A 13,158-nucleotide genomic window follows, 5' to 3' on the forward strand; every position below is an offset into this window, starting at 1 on the left:
AAGTGCCCGGGCTGCAGCGTGGTGCCCGCCGAGTCTGGCATGGATTTCGGTTAAGAGCTTCCGCCCTTCCTCCTCGGAGATGCATCGTTGGAGCACTCCGGTGGTGCTCTTCTTGTAGAGATCTCCTTCATGGACTTTGTAGGCTTTAGAGCGTCGCACAATACAACGTGCCTCATTTTGGTCTTCGGGGAGCTCTTGCCTATTTAGGTAGGCCAAGAAGGGATCGGTCCATGGGGCAATAACAACCATGATTTCGTGGGCCGAATGTGTTATTTCGGTGGCAGAGCCTCCGATTACGTCAGATTGTTCAAAATCTGGGGTTGTGTTCGGAGCCGGACTAATATTGCCGGACGCCCCTTCCCATACCACGGACGGCTTGAACAGCCTTTCCAAGAAGATATTAGGTGGGACGGGGTCGCGTTTAGTGCCAATGCGGGCGAGAATATCGACCGCTTGATTATTTTCTCTGACCACATGGTGGAATTCAAGCCCCTCGAACCGAGCTGACATTTTGAGGACGGCATTACAATAAGCTGCCATTTTCGGATCTTTGGCATCGAAGTCTCCATTTATCTGAGATATTGCGAGGTTCGAGTCCCTGCACACTTCGAGGCATTGGATGCCCATGGAGACTGCCATCTGAAGACTATGCAACACAGCCTCATATTCGGCTTCATTGTTGGATTCTTCATATAGTATTTGGAGTACGTATAGAACCGTGTCTCCGATGGGGGTTCAGGACAACACCGTCTCCCAATCCGCCAACATTTTACAGCCATCGAAGTGCATGATCCAATTGGAGTACGCGTCGTACTCTTTAGGGAGTTCGGCTTCTGTCCATTCGGCGACAAAGTCAGCCAGAACTTGCGACTTAATGGCCCACCGTGGTTTATATGTTATGTCGAATGGAAGGAGCTCGATAGCCCATTTAGCAATTCGGCCCGTGGTGTCGCAGTTGTTTATGATATCGTTGAGTGGTACTTCGGAGGCCACCGTAATCGAACACTCTTGAAAGTAGTGTCGTAGCTTCCGGGATGTCATGAAGACCGCGAACGCTATCTTTTGATAGTGTGGGTACCGAGATTTGCATGGAGTGAGGACAGTGGACACGTAATATACCGGCTTTTGTAGCGGGAACCTGTGTCCGTCTGCTTCTCGCTCGATGACGAGCACTGCGCTTACAACTTGGTGTGTTGCAGCTATGTATAATAGCATGGGTTCGCCAGTATTTGGCGCGGTTAGGACTGGATTTGTGGCCAAGAGGGCCTTTATTTCTTCCAGTCCCGTCGTGGCTGCATCTGTCCACTTGAAGTGTTCGGTGCGTCGAAGAAGGCGATAAAGAGTTAGTGTCTTTTATCCTAATCGGGAGATAAAGCGGCTTAAGGCAGCCACGCATCCAGTTAGTTTCTGGATCTGCTTGAGGTCTGTTGGGATAGCCAACTGTGACAGAGCTCGGATTTTTGCCGGATTTGCTTCAATTCATCTATTGGAAACGATGAAGCCGAGAAATTTCCCGGAGGGTACACCGAAGACACATTTCTTCAGGTTGAGCTTGATGTCGTATGTTCGAAGGTAGTCGAACGTGAGCCTCAAGTCATCTATTAGAGTTTCCACGTGTCTTGTTTTAATGACCATGGCGTCTACGTAAGCCTCTACTGTTTTTATGATTTGTTTTTCTAGGCATGTCTGAATCATGCGTTGATAGGTTGCGCCGGCGTTTTTGAGCCCGAAAGGCATTGTATTGAAACAGAAGGGGTCGTATGGCATGATGAAGGCCGTTGCGGCTTGGTCAGACTCTGCCATCTTGATCTGATGGTATCCGGAGTATGCGTCGAGGAAACACAATGAGTCGTGTCCTACGGTGGCGTCGATAATTTGATCAATGCGGGGGAGGGGGAAGGGATCCTTGGGACAAGACTTATTGAGGTCTTTGAAATCGACATATAGGCGCCAGGATTTATCCTTCTTTGGTACCATTACCAGGTTTGCTAGCCAATCCGGATGTTTTATGTCTCTGATGAATCCGGCCTCGAGTAGCTTGGCTAGCTCTTCTCCCATGGCTTGCCGCTTAGGCTCTGAGAAACCCCTAAGAGTCTGCTTGACTGGCTTGTATCCTTTCAGAATATTGAGGATGTGTTCGGCCAACCTGCGTGGGATGCCCGGCATGTCTGAAGGATGCCATGCAAAAATATCCCAATTCTCGCACAGGAAATCTCATAGTGCGGCGTCTACTATGTGGTCCAGCTGTGTCCCGACGGAAGTTGTCTTTGTAGGGTCCGTTGGGTGGACCTGGAATTTGACTATCTCGTCCGCGGGCTTGAAAGAGGTGGACTTGGGTCACTTGTCTAGTATCCCGTCGTCTCTGTCCACCGTGGCTCGCAGCGTTGTCAGTTCTTGGGCCGCGAGGTCTTCTGATAATGCCTCCAGGGCTAGTGCGGCAGTTTTATTTTCAGCGCGGAGTGCGATGTCCGGATCACTAGCTAGAGTGAATATTCCATTGGGCCCGGGCATTTTGAGCTTCATGTACCCGTAATGGGGTATAGCTTGGAAGCTCGTGAATGCGTCCCGCCCTAAGAGGGCGTGGTATCCGTTGCTGAACGGGGCCACTTGGAATGTGATTTCTTCGGACCTGCAATTCTCCGGCATGCCGAATACCACATCTAGTGTGATTTTTCCTGCACATCGCGCCTCCCAACTGGGGATGATTCCCCTGAAGGTTGTGCTACTTCGCTCAATGTGGTTCTTGTCAATTTCCATCTTGTTGAGGGTTTCCTCATAGATGAGGTTTAGTCCGCTTCCGTCATCCATGAGCACTTTAGTGAGCCGGAAGCCATCCACGATTGGACTAAGGACCAAAGCGGCTGGTGCCCGGACTGTTCGGAATTGAGGTTTGTCACTGGCGTTATAGGTTATAGCCGTGTCATTCCATGGATTTATTGTTGCCATGTGGCAAACTTCGGCGAGGCTGCGTTGAGCTCGCTTGCGCCTATTGTTTGAGGCAAAAGTCTCGAAGACTGTCAATACCGTATTGTTATTTCCGGTGGGATGTTGTTCTGCTGTATGGTTTATGAGGAGATCCTTGCCGCTCTTTGCTACCTGCCGGAGTATCCAACATGCTCTAAGGCTATGAGTTGGCGTGGCGTCCGGTGTGTTGTGAAGTTTGCAAGGCCCATTGAGCCATTCCTCCAATACGGTTCCATGCCTTGTATCAGGCTTTGGTCTTTTTGTAATTAAATCGGGTAACTTACGAGAGTTTGCCCTTTTAGTTTGGATGATGGGTTTAGCGTGAGCTGGATTGTCCCAAAAGTTTGTTTGGGTTTTCCAGGTGCTTTCCATTGCGCAGTATTTCTGCACTATGGCCGCTAAGTCAGCGAAGTGTACTATGTCATGGCGACTTATAGCGTTGAGGATCCCTTTGTCCGTGCAATTGTTGCAAAAGAGGGAGATCGCGTCTTCCTCGCGACAATCCTTAACCCTATTTAACACAAGGAGGAATCTGGCCCAGTAATGATGTACTGTCTCTTGTGGCTCTTGTCTGATATGCAGAAGATTGAATAAATCTGGGTGGGTGGGTGGCTTTGAATTCGAATCCTGACCCAATCCAAAACCCAGGGGCCAAGAAGATTCCGAGTTTAATAGCTCGGGCTCTGAGATGTTGCCCAATTTCTTCGGCCCGCCGCCCGACTCTGAATTCGGGGTTTGGGCCGTGTCCTCCCGCGAGAGGGTGTTCAGCTCAGGGAGCTCGGAAATCCGGACATAGTTCATCCTCAAAATAGAGGGAGAATTCAGATGATGCTCTTCCACTACCGCTATCTCATGGGTGACCGGCGGAGAGTAAATCTCCCTTTGGTCGGGTTTAAGCCCGATCCGATCATAGTCTGTAGCGACGCCCAGGGCGGCGATGCGATCCAAGAGCTCATTGAAGGAAGAGAGCTCCATTGGGTCCATCTGTTCGGCGAATTCCAAATCAACATGGAGGCTGTTTTTGATGACTCGAGAAGTCATTGTCGGCGCGACAGCTGATCGAGCGGTCATGACGAAGCCGCCCAGTCAGAGAGTTTGGCCTAGGGCTAGGGCTCCCCCAGAGGTGATGTTGTCCCTGACAACGAGACGAGCCATCAAGCCTTATCGCGACAACACAGTGGAACTCTTAATGAAAGCACCAATATCGGTGTCAAAACCGGCAGATCTCGGGTAGGGGGTCCCGAACTGTGCGTCTAAGGCCAATGGTAACAGGAGACTGGGGACACAATGTTTACCCAGGTTCGGGCCCTCTCGATGGAGGTAATACCCTACTTCCTGCTTGATTGATCTTGATGATACGAGTATTACAAGAGTTGATCTACCATGAGATCGTAGAGGCTAAACCCTAGAAGCTAGCCTATGGTATGATTGTTGTTGTGTCCTACGGACTAAACCCTACAGCTTATATAGACACCGGAGGGGGCTAGGGTTACACAGAGTCGGTTACAGAGAAGGAGATCTATTATCCGAATCGCCAAGCTTGCCTTCCACGCCAAGGAGAGTCCCATCCAGACACGGGACGAAGTCTTCAATCTTGTATCTGCGTAGTTCAACAGTCCGGCCAAAGTACATAGTTCGGCTGTCCGGATACCCCCTTATCCAGGACTCCCTCAGCGGGCGCAGAGCAGCAGGTTTCCTCTTTGGTGCTAAGGAGGCAAGCGCAGGTGCGGGGTCTTGAGGAATTGCCCAAAGGTTTCCATTCCCGTGCAACAAGACCAAGACTGCCAGGACAGCAGGACGGATGTCATCGCCGAGTCCACCGCAACCTCACGACCAGAAGCTTTGCAGGAGAAGACCACCTTTTGCTAGGATAAGGTGTACTACTTGTCCCCGTTTGAATTGGCACTGTGGGATCCCTTCCCTCCTACGTTTTGGGGGAAGAGGACCAAGGCCACTATAAATATTGGCTAGCCAACCACCATAGGACGAGGTCGAATCCCTTCAGCTCACACCCACACTAGAGCAGACCTCGCGAGGTTGTTCTTCCCTTGTACTAGTTCATCATTAGCCCCTCGTGAGGTTAATCCACCCCAAAGCAAGAGTAGGGCCTTACACCGCAAGGTGGCCCTAACCTGGGTAAACTGCCATGTCCATCTTCTTGTTTGTTCGTCGAGCTAGGGCATGGGGGTGACGAATTGGTTGGCTGGAGAGGTTGAGTTATTCACACACGCCCCAGAGTTCAAACGTTTCTTGGGTCTGCGTAGCCCTGAATCCGACAACTAGGGCCCGAGTGCCATGATTTTAGATCTGAACCTATTATGTTTTCATGAATATATGTGTGTTCTTGATCCTATCTTGCAAGTTATATGCACCTATTACATGTTATGATCTGCATACCCCAATGTGACAATAATCAGGATTGTTTTCGGTGATTACCATAGTTTGAGGAGTTCATGTATCTTCTATATCTAAATAGGGGCACCCCACTAGATGATTTTCCTGCCTTCTCATGAAGCCACATCACTCCAATTGTTATAGCCGTTGATTCAGTAAAGTTGAGAAGCCTGCAACCGTTTGATCAAAGGTTCAGAAAATTACTACGGGCTGCCACCGCTAAGTGAACGTACCATTTCGTTCTTTTCCAGCCATAGTGCTCGCTGCTGGCATCCGACTCAATTTTTTGGGCTGGGCGTACACTTCACCAATTTGGACACTAAAAAGCCCCATTTAAAGCCCATAAATATCCGTGAAGAAGAACCAACCACAACTACTGCCCATTAATCTCCCAAATTTACTCCTCTCTCTATTGATTTCCATCACTAATTCCTATTCATCTTCTCCATTGATTTCCATCACCAATTCCTATTCACCTTTTTCCAAATTAATAGTTGGAGTCGTTCTTCCATCTTCACCACAACGATTAGAAGTGCACCGGCCGCCGCCTGGCCTGGACAAAGATAGGTGCTGCCCCTAGCCATCCACCCCACGAGCGCCACCCACCGCTGCCCATTCCCCACGCGCCTCCCCGCCTGGACCCCACAGGTCACCGCCAGCGACCAGTGCGCCATCGCCAACCACCTGACCGTTGGCGGCGCCCTCGACCAAGCCACTACGCGCACCACTTGGCCCAATCCCGCCGTGTGCCGCCGCTCACATGCCACCGCCGACAGCCTCACCGATACCCAGCTGCGGATAAACCTCCTCCATCACCGATATGTGCCCCTGTTTCAACCTCCCGTCACCGGCCGACCTCCTTCAGCGCCACCGGGAATGGCTCACACCCTCCTCCCTCATGCCCACGGATCGACGCTTGCCCAACGCCCAGTTCATCAAGATCTTCACCACATGGTATGTCTCTCTTGCGCCTCACCTGCGATACATCGGCATCTGTCACCACCTGGTCCTGAGATTTCCGTCATGGGATGTGTGCAGGCAGTGGTACAAAGATAAATTGTGGGACGTGAAGCAGCTGGTGAGTTCCGGGGGATGCCACTGTCGCATCAAACGTCTTTCCGCTTACATGAAGGTTTCAGATGCTCCCTCTTCGCCACCACTCCATCTCCAGTATAGTAGCTAATTATAAATTTATAAGTCAAGACTAAAGTTTTCATAGGAATTTGAAGACTGCACGTCTTGGTTCAGTTATTGATTATACAGGACATAGGGAAACAGCAAGTGCCTTAAACAACCTGCTAAAATCTTGATTACATAGCCATGGTGGTGATATTGTCTGGCTATGAAGATCAAGGACGGAGCCAGATTTGGAGCATGTTCTGGGCTGGTGATTGTAAATTTGCTTTGTGACATTAAGCAACACATTTTCTCTCTTATCTCTAATACATCTTTACTGGTCTTATAAGCGATACTGCAGGGTTACCACCTACCATGATACATGATTTCCACAGAAACACAAATACAGGAGTATATTTGTTCTAGGACAGAGTGAATTATGAGGAGGAGACATAACAGTAAGTACCATCTTACCTTAATCCCTGATTATATCACTCAAATTAGCCTCACTGTGCTACATCTTTACTGGTCTTATAAGCGATACCGCAGGTTTACCATTATGATACATAATTTCCACTGAAACACGAATATGGGAGTATATTTGTTCTAGGACAGAGTGGATTATGATGAGGAGACATAACAGTAAGTACCATCTTACCTTAATCACTGATCATTAACACTCAAATTAGCCTTGCCGTGCTATTTATTGGCTGCCGTCATGTATGTTACTATCATACGGGTTACAGTGCTTAGAGAAATTTGGATTCCCGCAACCTGTTGGTACACTATCTTGCTACTTACTGTCGGGTTATCCTATATAATTTCATGATTATTATTTTCCCATGCCTTCTATACTTGTGTTTGCATATGAATGGATGTTTGCACTATTTGCCATCCCATACACGCTTATTGGTTGCTCTTCTGGATTATTGTTAAATTGTGCTATCTAATTTGCTACATCAGAACAATGAAACATGGACGGTTATGGTACATGGAGGGTTGGAGTTTCATTATTCATTTTGTCATGCACACCATAAAAAAAATCAAAAGATGATGTCGGATTGTAGAGAAATTATTGAGCATTGTAGGTTGTTCCCCTAGCTCTATTGGATGTCATACACACTTCATGTTTAAAACTTTCCTTCCATATGTGGTAGAACATGTTACCTCATTGTCGTGACTCGCTTTAGTAGGAGATCTTGCAGCTTCCACTCATCGGCGATCTTAATGGAGTTGCTATGAACCAAAATATTCAGAGTAAATATGAAGAGTCTATTCTGATCCTATTTCAGTTTATTTAAAGAATCAAGAATGCCAAGTACAACGCAGCTCCTAATTGTTACTCCCTCCATTTCAAAATAGATGACTCAACTTTATACTAACTTTAGTACAAAGTTGGGTCATCTATTTTGGAACGGAGGGAGTACTTTGCTGCGGCTGTAAACCATGAAATCATTTGAGTAGGGATTTTCTATACAAGGTACAACCTAGAGGTATATGTCTTCCCAAGAAATTATCATGCAATTATGAATAAATAAAATTTAGTTTTATTTCTGTACAACACTGCTTCCTAAGTAATAAAATAACTCTACCTATGTATGATATTCATGATGCCTCTCTGGATGTTTGGAACATATCTTATCTGACTTCTCAGGTGTGCTTTACATGTACTATCATATGCCCATACTTTATTTTTCCAGTTGTCAAGATTTGGTCACACAAATTTGTACATTTTGTAGGTGAGAAAATGCCTCATTTGGAGCGACTATAGGTTAACCAACTGTACAAGAAGTACTTAAGTGCTCTTAAAATCCAACATAGTTACTTGAGAGAAATCGGTGCACGGTGCTGATAATTCTCTTTATGTTTGTTCAGAAATATATTTGTTCAACATTTGAAATGTAAATATCAATATTCCATTTGATCTCCAAAATCAAAATTTAAAATGTAAATGTAGTGTTCAAACATTCAAGTTGTATTTTCCATTCATTCATACAGTATATGTTTTTCTTTGAATCTGCTCATTCGAAGCATAAAGTCTCGCAGCAACGCGCGGGGTATCAACTAGTTCACTAAATGTTAACGCTTTATTCTAGTTTTCTATTAAAAGGAGGCTTAATATCCCTTAGTTTCCTTATGGACTGCGCTACCACGGGAGGGTAGGACAAAAAATGTCATGCAAATTATTTTCCATAAGCATGTATGACTATATACATAATACATGCCTACATTACATTGATGAATTGGAGCTAGTTCTGTATCGCTCTAGGTTATAACTGCTACCTGATGAATATCATCCAATGCAATTATCCATCGCTGATCCAATGCCTACGCTTTTCATATATTGATCTTTGCTAAGTTATTTTCGTTGTTTGCTGTTACGATCACTACAAAATTGCTACTGTTTCTATTGCTATTGTTGTCGTTACTATCAAAGTACCATACTACTTTGCTATTGATCACCTTGCTGCAGATATTAAGTCTTTTAGGTGTGGTTGAATTGACAACGCAATTGCTAATACTTGTGTATATACTTTGGCTCCCCTTGTGTCAAATCAATAAATTTGGGTTGAATACTCTACCCTCAAAACTGTTGCGATCCCCTGTACCTGTGGGTTATGAAGACCTTTTTCTGGTGGCGTTGCTGGGGAGCATAGCTCTATTTGCCGAGTCACTTGAGATTTATATCTGTTGATCACTATGAGGAATCTTAATGATGATGGAACCAAGATCGTTCCCCTAAGGCGACGAGAGGCAAGGAACTGTTATCTAGCTCTACACTTGATTCATCTTCTGTTTTGAGTAACCTTGCAGCACCACCACCTGCTATTAATCCTGATACGTTGCAAGAAATTGATGATGCTATTCTGCTATGAATGATGCTTATGATGATGCTAGTACTTTGCTTAATAAGACTGTGCCACTGGGTGAATTTCTTAATGGACAACTTGCTAGAGCTAAAGAAACTAAGAGTGCTGAAACTGATGAAATTGTTGAAACTGAAAATGATGAAACACCGATAAGACCTGGCTCTCCTAGATATGAATTGCTTAAGATACCTGAGAGTTATGTTATGGATGGAGATATAGCTAGGGAATTTCTTGCTTGCAATGATAGAGATGATCTTAAGAAACTACTTTGTAAGCTAAAACAAAAATCTCTGAAAGCTAGAATGAAATGTGACCCTGAGTTTGCTACATCTTCCATCTTTGTTAATGATAAGAATTATGAATTCTCTGTTGATCCTGAGTTAATTACTTTGGTTGAATCTGATCCTTTTCATGGTTATGAATCTGAAACTGTTGTGGCACATCTTACTAAAAACTGAATGATATAGCCACCCTATTTGCTCATGAGGAAAAACTTCGCTACTACATTCTTAAGTTGTTTCCTTTCTCATTACACGGTGATGCTAAGATATGGTTTAATTCTTTTGTTCCTGGTTGTGTGCGTAGTCCCCAAGACATGATTTATTACTTCTTTGAAAAATGTTTTCCTACTCATAAGAAACAAATATATTTACAGGAAATATTTAACTTTGTGTAAATTAAAGAAGAGAACCTCCCTCAAGCTTGGGGGAGACTTCTCCGATTGGATAGGATAGGGGACACTGGGTCTCCTTGTCTTAAGCCCTTGTGAGTTTGGAAATAATGACCCACATCATCATTCACCTTAATCCCGACACTGCCCTTTTGGATAAAGGAGTCCGCCTGCTTCCTCCGGGTTTCATCAAACCCCTTCATGCACATGGCCTGTGTAGGAATGGTCATTTGACCTTGTCATGTGCCTTCTCAAAATCCACCTTGAAGATCACCGCATCTAGTTTCTTCGAGTGGATTTCATGAAGAGTTTTATGTAAGACAACAACCCCTTCCAAGATGTGACTCCCAGGCATGAAGGTCGTCTGACTCGGTTGCACCGCCGAATGGAGAATCTGTGTCAATCTGTTGGTGCCAACTTTCGTGAATATTTTGAAGCTCACATTCAAAAGACATATTGGGCTAAACTGCTCAATACGAACTGCTTCTTCTTTCTTTGGCAATAACATTATCGTTTTAAAGTTAAGATGAAAGAATTGCAAACTAATAGCCCCATAGTTCGAATAGTCAGCAGACTTACAACCCAGAAGGGAATTCACCATATCAAACACTATGAATTTATCAAATTCTACGGCCGTGGGCATGGCCTGTCATTTGCTCATCGATAACACATTTAATTGCAGGCTTACTTATGCATTCTTCGTTGGCATGTATCCTTTGCCAATTTTTCAAAACTTAAAGTACATCATATTTCTTCAATAGGTGGTTTTGCCAGTCTGAACTCCGGATCCACACATAGAAAGTGACATGACCAACTTAGCTGGTAAGCTTGATGGCGAATTTGATGGCAGGGTGAAGGTTTGTTTAACTTATATATGACGAGCCACTAATCCACTATTATTACAATTAGTAATTAAGTTAGAGATCTTCTTCCAGTAGCCTCGTGTGTATTAGAACTAACTTATTGTGAACTAAATAAAATTATTTCATGGTCCTATATATAAGCAACAAGAAACAACAAAATCGTCTAGAAAACGCTAACTAGCTAGATAGAAGAGAAGAAGAAAAAGGAGACCCAATTGGCCGTACGTCTAGGCGCATGGCTCTGGGTGCTGGTAGCCAACGTAGGTGGCATTGGCGTTCTCGCAGTGTGACAAGGTGCCTGCCTTTCCGTTGTAGATGAGGTCGACGTTCTGCAGCACGACGCTGCGGCACGGCACGCCGCACCGGAGCAGCACGGCCACGGGCAACGTCGACGTCCCCTTGATGTTCTTGAACTTGATGTCCTCGATGGTGACCCCGGAGACGTACCTGTGCTCGCAGTTGTAGTAAGGGCAGTACTTCTGGTCGATGATGATGGGGGTCTGCACGTCCTTCATCACCATGTTCTCGAACAGCATGCGCGCGGTGAGGCTCTTGGTAGGGGAGTTCTCCCACGTCTTGATGCGGACGCCGTTCATGGTGCCCTGGAAGGTCATGTCGGTGACGTGGATGCTAGTGACGTCGCCCTCACCGACGTAGCGGCCGAGGCTACCGACGCTCATGCCGTGGCCCGGGCCGCAGTGGACACGGGCGATGTATATATTGTGGTTCCCCTGGCCGATGGAGATGCAGTCGTCGCCAGTGCCGATGCGGGAGTCGGAGATGATCACACCCGTGTTCCGCTCGATGTGGATGCCGTCCGTGTTGGGGCTGTTTTCCGGCGCGTGGATCCGGAGATTGCTCATCCTCATGTTGTTGTTGTGCAGCAGCGCGATGTGGAAGAACTTGCTGTTCACCGACGTGATGTCACGCACCACCGTATTCTGGTTGTTCAAGAACATCACACTCTGCACCCATCCATTTAGACATTTTAATCGTCAGATTGATTCTCACCAACATATTTTATCTCAACATGCAACCGTGTCATCTCATCACGCCATGGAAAATGGCTCACCTCAACACGCAACATGCATGCAAAATTAAAAGTCAAATGTTTTACCTACATTGTTCTCATCATACTCAATAAGTATTTTGTAATTGCATGTGTGTTCCGTTTTAGTTTTCATATTGTAACGACATGCATGGGTGGATAGGAAGGATACTCACGGTGGGAAGGACTTTGCAGTCCTTTCGGACGGGACACTTGTTAAATGGCCAGGAGGCGGCGCCCTGGCCGTCGATGACGCCGCCGTTCTGGCCGACCACGGTGAGGTTTGTCACCCACCCGAACTCAATCCAGTCATTGCCAAAACGTTTCAGATCCGTTGCCGCCATGAGCACCCCCTGCAGAACCATATATAATGAGTCGCATTTTTGTTCCCTATCATGAGCTGAGTGAGAAAGAAGGCGCACGAGAGATTTTGGATTGGACAAATAATTTTTTAGGTACACCCATTTAGCAACATAAAAAAATATTGAATCAAGGTTAATCTGAGGCGGTGAGTCCACGACACAAGTGCTTGCCTGGAGGAAGAAGGTGATGGCGAGGGCCTCGCAGGGACCGTGGAAATGCGCGGGCCCGATGTAGTAGGTCCCCGGCGGGATAACCAGCGTCACCGTGCCAGGCGTCCCGCACGCTTTCTTCCATGCCGCCACCAGCGCCTGCATGCGCACCACCAGTCCACCACCATGAACGCACGTACGGATATCGATCGATCCAGCACAACGTAGATCATACCAACAAAGAAGGGAACGAATTAACTAGACGATCGATCTACGGAGAGGGAAACAAATGCGTGCGTGCGTACCTTGGTATCGTCGTCGACCCCGTTGCCTTTAGCGCCGAAGTTCTTGGCGTCGTAGGTGGTCACGTTCTCGGCCTCGGCCGCGGACACGCAGAGAGAGAGGACGCAGAGCAGCGCGTTGACGGCGACGGCCACCGGGCGCGGCCGCGGCTCCATGATCGACTTGGCTGGTGAGCTCGCTCACCTCCTCACCCGCAAGGCGCGCGACCCCGGCTAGCTGGCGGAGAATGAGATCCTGTGTCGACTCGACTTGGCCAGCTACTTAGCTCCTCCCAGGTGAGCAGCACGCCGTCTGCGCTGTTTCAGGCACGCCGGCGTCGATCGGCTTGGGCAGTTGGGGTTCACAGCGGAACTGGAGAGCAGCGACGTGCGGACGTGCGGATGCGTATAGGATGCCCGCGGGGGGCGCGCGGGAGCGC

General features: G+C 47.0%; 1 protein-coding gene across 1 annotated transcript; it reads right to left on the bottom strand.

The window, feature by feature from the left end:
* Positions 1-10,959: 10,959 nt before the first annotated feature.
* On the bottom strand, positions 10,960-12,895 carry LOC119368392 (exopolygalacturonase-like). Its single transcript, XM_037633667.1, has 4 exons — positions 12,743-12,895; positions 12,459-12,596; positions 12,102-12,278; positions 10,960-11,842 (listed from the first exon to the last, which is right to left on the bottom strand). Exons 1-4 carry the CDS (start codon positions 12,893-12,895, stop codon positions 11,105-11,107), a joined length of 1,206 nt encoding a protein of 401 aa, XP_037489564.1. The 3' UTR covers positions 10,960-11,104.
* Positions 12,896-13,158: the final 263 nt, after the last annotated feature.

This window comes from Triticum dicoccoides, chromosome 2B, assembly GCF_002162155.2.
Source record: "Triticum dicoccoides isolate Atlit2015 ecotype Zavitan chromosome 2B, WEW_v2.0, whole genome shotgun sequence".
NCBI lineage: Eukaryota > Viridiplantae > Streptophyta > Magnoliopsida > Poales > Poaceae > Triticum > Triticum dicoccoides.

Bases quoted from the DNA above. Each gene is read 5' to 3' on its own strand.
- LOC119368392 (XM_037633667.1), bottom strand. From the start codon at position 12,895: ATGGAGCCGCGGCCGCGCCCGGTGGCCGTCGCCGTCAACGCGCTGCTC. The intron at 12,597-12,742 runs GTACGCACGCAC...GTGCGCATGCAG, and splicing joins GGGTCGACGACGATACCAAG to GCGCTGGTGGCGGCATGGAA. The intron at 12,279-12,458 runs GCAAGCACTTGT...ATGGTTCTGCAG, and splicing joins CCATCACCTTCTTCCTCCAG to GGGGTGCTCATGGCGGCAAC.